The sequence below is a fragment of the Limulus polyphemus genome, unplaced genomic scaffold, assembly GCF_000517525.1.
Source record: "Limulus polyphemus unplaced genomic scaffold, Limulus_polyphemus-2.1.2 Scaffold94, whole genome shotgun sequence".
NCBI classification, from domain to species: domain Eukaryota; kingdom Metazoa; phylum Arthropoda; class Merostomata; order Xiphosura; family Limulidae; genus Limulus; species Limulus polyphemus.
Window position 1 is genome coordinate 1123424 of NW_013665704.1, and position 5713 is coordinate 1129136.

Below are 5713 nucleotides of genomic sequence, written 5' to 3' on the forward strand. Positions count from 1 at the left end.
ACGCTATAATTTACCAATATAGGATTGCTTGATTTGACATTTGCATATATATTTGTAGAGGTTGTTTTTGATATTCAGAAGTTATTACTTTGTGGTCATCGGTACTTTTCATAATCAGAACATCCATAAAAAGTGTTACTTGTCTGCACTTCTAATATGGCTTGTATATATGCTTGATGAATATTTAAATGTTAGAGAAATCAATTCAAACTTTGCCTTGTTTTCATAAGACAAAAATGTCATCAACGTAACGAAGGTAAAGCTTAGAATGGGGTAGTGAACATGCAATGGAATGTTTAAAAGAAATTCTCTCTAATCGCTGATCAGAAGAAAGTTTCACTTCTAGGTTTGGGTTTTTCTGTCAGTAGCTTTAAATGGTATATTGCAAATTTATTTGCTCCTTTTGAAACTTTTTTTTTACAACTGTTAAAAAAATTTTTATGTATGTAAGAGTAGGTTATTTGAGATTTCAGGTTTGGCCTTGAAAGCTTATCAACCTTGCGGAATGGATGATTCTCAATATCGTTTATCTACTGGGAACTTGTTGATCTGAAGCATTTAAATTTTCTCAAACACTAGGTATTTTAAAACCTGATAAATTCAATGGAATTGTTATTTTGGATAAAGCTTTGTATGTGGATAAAGTCAATGAGATTCTGTTAGACATTACGAGGATTGAAAAACTGATCTCTGACCTTACTCTGAGAAGAAAGGGTAAATTACAAAGACATATGTTTAAACTAAGTGGTGTCATTTCTGAGAAGGTTTAAAATAACATTAATTAAACCAATAGATGCACAACGTGGTATTCTTTGTAGATTACTTAAGATTCATAAAACAGATTGTACCATTTGACCCATCGTATGTAACTTGGAACGTATAATCATAAACTCGCAAGTTTTTTTCGGTTGATTTTATAAAACCATTCACCACTAATTAATATTCAGTTAGTTTTGACTTGTCCAAGTTTATCAGAAATCTCAATTTCTTTGCACCTGTATACAGTGCTGTTTTGATATAGAATCGTTATACATGAATATCTCTTTAAAAGAAATAACTGGTGTATGTTATAACTTGATATTTGAAAATTCTCAAGTTGTAAATGGTTTCACTAAATGCGTCTTTCTTAAACTGATCCATTTTACAACAGAGGAATCACATTTTTATTTTCAAGGAAATTTTTTTATGAACAAATAGATGGTATAGCAATGGGGTCTAAGTTACTTCTTTACTTAACTAACACTTTTCTCTGTTACCGTAAGACATTATGGTTACAGTAGTATCCTGATGATTTTAAGCCTATTATATTTAAAATGTATGCTGATGATACTCTTGTGTTCTTGAAAAATAAATGTCATGTTCGGAAGTTTTTATTATATTTAAATGAGAGACATTAAAATATTAACTTTACTGTAGAAGAAAAGTACTATGCATTACCATTTTTAGATCTTAAAATTTTAAACCACGAGACAAAGTTATCGGTGTCCTATTATCATAAACCAACTTTTTCAGGCTTATATTTTAAGTACAGAAGTTTGATGCCTTCTGTTTTCAATTAATAATTAAATTTTTATGTTAGTTCATAGAACTTGATAAAATCAAGAAATATCTCAACAAGAACAGTTTCTTTGAAAACTTAATTGGCAAGATTATGAAGAAATACCTACGAAAAGTGAAAAAAATTGATGTAAAAATACACTACAGTTGTTGGAAAGCTTGTGTAGAATAAATAACCTTAACCTGTTATACTGGAACTTAATTGTACAATCTACACTCTATGTAGTGTTCGTTTCTTACACACCTTCGACGAATGTAGGACACTAAGAACAGTTTGTCGAGATTTTAAAAGACAAACAAGTTTATAATGGAGACGTTCTTGCCAGCTTTGGTGTGGCATTCCTGTTCACGAGAGTTCGTGCCTGATGCTATTAGTATTATTACTAAAGATATCCCGCTTCCTGATAGAGCATTCAGTTCCAAACGTCATCAAACTTCTGGAAATGTGCTTAGAACGAACAAAAAAAACGAAAAGGTGTAATTTAGGCTTGGTTCCAACTTCGTAAAAAATAGACTGTTTTATCCGCAACGTTCTAACTAACAGAGAATACTGAAGTCTTTATCGAAAAATGGCCCGTTTCACTTGTTGAAGTGTATGCAAATAGAGGAATAATTTCCTTCCTTCGTTTTGACACGTTCTTTGATTCAAAGCGCTAGAGAGAATACCGTGAAACCAATATAATTCTGTTCACAACGGGTATATGTAAAGTCGTACGAACGCCATCTTATAGGAATCTAATCTTTCACCTTGAAAAAAAAACTTCCTTTAATGCGTAATTGAGATGTAGAGATACTTTTCAATGATACTTGTGGATATGAAGATTTTAAAATGGTCAAATACATTTTTCTTTATATCTTAAAGAACCATACAAAAGTAAGCCTAGTATTAGAGGGAACATACGATAATCACTATTGCTGGAGGGGGGGGGAGGGGGAACTATCTAGTTATTTCTGGTGCTCTACTTTTTCCCGGTTGACTTTGAACAAATTTTATCTATGCATTTCAATACATATCTATAAACACACGTGGATTAAGCAAAATAAAACGTTCTTTAAAAAAGTTCAAAAAACTGCTACACAAATTCTCCAAAATCTCAAGATTCTGACAGAAATAATCGTTATTATAACTATTTAGGTTACCTCTTTTTTTTTTTGGGGGGGGGGGTATATATCTTCAGAAAAGCGGTTGTTTTCAATTTACTTTTAATTTCCAAAATTGTCGCTTCCACAAAGTTCTAAAAGTATTAAGTTAGCTATTATAGAAGTCCTCAACCAGGTAATCCATTCTGTGGTAATGACGTCGCTGCCACGTGTCATAGATTCGTTTACCTACTAAACCTAGTACGGTAAACAGCAATAACAAGCCTAATACTAAAGCAATAATAAGATGAACAGAAGAAGGATCGTACGTTTGAAGGACCGAATCTCGAGACACCTTAAAGTTACTAGGAGCCGTGGACGTATGGTTTTTGTGTCTTAAATAATGTTCTGTCGTGGAGACCTTGTTCTGTTCTACTCTACCGACTGGGACAATTTTGTCTTCAGGACGAGATGGGCTGTGAGACGTCACAGGAATGGACGAAGATTTGTCTGTGAAAGGGGTTGGAGATGGCTTAATAGAAGCATTAACAATATTTGCGTGCTTTATATAGAGAGGCGGAGTCAATTGTTCTTGGGAGGGGAAAGCACGGTAGTCAGAACTATTCTTAGCGTGCGTGTATTCTGCATAAACTTTATCAGAAAATACCTTTTTACCTACGTTATGAACTCGCGCAGTATATTTTGGTATGATGCCGTTTCTATAAACAGTAATTGTAGAGAAAGTTGACAATATCTTCGGTTGCTCGCCTTCATTATTCGATGTTGTCACCATAGTTTCGAATACATCTGTTTGATTCGTTTTACCGTCTGTTAACGAATCTGATGAATAGTTTCCTGTAATTTTCTTTCCTTTTTTATGGTCTTGTAGTGGGAGCGCTTTGTGACCTGCAACTGTAGTATATTCATTTGGAATCATACCAGTAACGTGTTCGTTTTTATGTGGAGGTGTGACTTGTATATGTTCGTTTTTATAAAGAGATGTGGTTTGTATATGCTCCTTTCCTAAGTGGGTCTTGTAATTCTCAGAAAACGACGCTTTTGTGTTCTGGGGAGGTTTTACTTTTGGTTCCTCAAGGTCATCAGACTCTTCTGAGCTAGTGTAATTAGCTTGTGATTCATTGGAGAAAGTGGGATTTCGCATAACATGTGCAATCACTGATGTTTCCAAGACCGGATCTTCTGTCGTAATGTGCTCGGTAATATTCTCAACAGGAACCAGTTTTTTGGCTGTCATAACTAGCACGTTTTGTTTATGATTCTGAAAGTCACTTTCCATCGGTGTCGTCATCAGGTCCAGTTCTTTTGTGGTAAAGTTGTTCGACAAAAGCTGCTTTTTTCCATCAAAAACATCTAAAAGGTTCATTTTATTTTGGTAATTAAAAACATCAGAATCATTCTTAATGTTAACGGTTACTACGTTATTGTGGTTTTTCACGTTATTTTTGGCCTCTTTGTCTTCAATCTGGTTAATCTGAGAAATGTCTTTTTTTGGATAAAAGGAAACTCCTTTCCTTGGCTGAACAGAATTTTTCGTTTTATTAAAGAAATTTATATGACTAAGATAGTCAACAGAATCTTCAATAAAAGTTTTACTGGATTCCGACAAGCTACCATTAACCCCTTTTCTGGGTTTAGAAAACTTCCCATCTCCTTCTGATCCTTCTAGATGTCTATACAAATCAACTTGTTTTCTTGACGCAGTTGCCACAGATTCATTCTGTCCAAGCCCATGTTTAATACTTTTTGTTAAAACCATTACAGATTCTGCACTGTTGAAAGGTTGGAAGCTACACTGAGTTACAGGAGAACACTGGAAATGGTAACACATGACAACACTCTGATTCTGAATGTATGATGAAACAACGCAGTCACCTGAAATAAATAAGAACACCGAATTTAGCAGCCTATTTTTCATTCACTTCAAAAAAAAAAAAATCTTTATCTCGAACTATAAGTGTTCTTCCGCATAAACCTTAAGTAAATATTTGGTATTTGATGTATATGATTTTTTTTCAACATTAATGGGACCTTATGCTACGCATGAGCTCAATTGCCAGGTCAAAGACCTCTATGATTCAGCTAAAACCATTGAACTATTGACCAAAGAGACAAGACTGCCAGTCAGCAGTACCTATCGTCACAAAAGGACTCTCTGATTTAGAACCAACTAGCAGAAGTGATTGTCACTCTTATAACGCTGACGCATCTGAATTTGCAGAGCGTGTTGAGTGGCATGAGGATGATAGTCTTACATCTTCTAGACGCAGCCCTGCACACGAACAAGTTGACCACGCCCAGCCCACTTAGCAATATTAAAGAACCAGTAGATGCCCGTTAAAACAATTCAACGATAAATTTCTTAAAAACAGAGATGAAAATACAAAATGTACAGTCAATCCAATCCCTTGGATCAGAGTATATATGCAAATATGATTGTCTACTGGACCGTTTACAACCGTTTTTTGTAATTCCTTTTGTTGTTTCAATAAGAAAGGATGCACTACGTTTGTTTTTAAGCAAAGGTGACTGACTGCAATGCATTATTAGCAAAAATGTTTGGCTTTAGGTGCAATTGGTTCATCCAGTACAATAAAGCACTCAGGCTCGCTAAGTAGCCGTGGGGATTTTTTTCCGCTGGATGCCACGGTTCCTTCTTATTTTACTGAGCGTAATTAAAGACCGCTACCGAAGTGAGCGCTTTTTGACAGTTATCATTTCTATAAGAATTGTCAAAGGGAGATATTCAATATAAATAAATTTATTCGACATGGTGCAATAAAATCATGCATTTATATATTATCAACGTTAATATATATATAAACCGAACAACAAATATATACTCAAACACATTTTTATCCATTCATGCTCATATCTTTGAAATATTTCTTTCAATCAGTCGACGGAGGAAATCCTGTTTTGTACGTGAAATTTCATTACAAAAAGAAACATTTTTGTTCTTAATAAGTTTTTCTCAGCACATACGTTTGTTTGGAATTAAGCACAAAGCTACACAATGGGCTAGCTGTGCTCTGCCCACCACAGGAATCGAAACCCA

The 5713-nt window shown here is 34.4% G+C and overlaps 1 protein-coding gene across 1 annotated transcript in view; it reads right to left on the reverse strand.

Moving 5' to 3' along the window:
* Window positions 1–2492: 2492 nt before the first annotated feature.
* LOC106469172 overlaps window positions 2493–5713 on the reverse strand; it is a 58898-nt gene continuing 55677 nt past the window's right edge. Inside the window, exon 3 of the mRNA XM_013929640.2 lies at window positions 2493–4530. Within this exon, the coding sequence (XP_013785094.1) occupies window positions 2807–4530 (1724 nt within the window). The 3' untranslated portion in view covers window positions 2493–2806. The remainder of the gene's footprint in view (window positions 4531–5713) is intronic.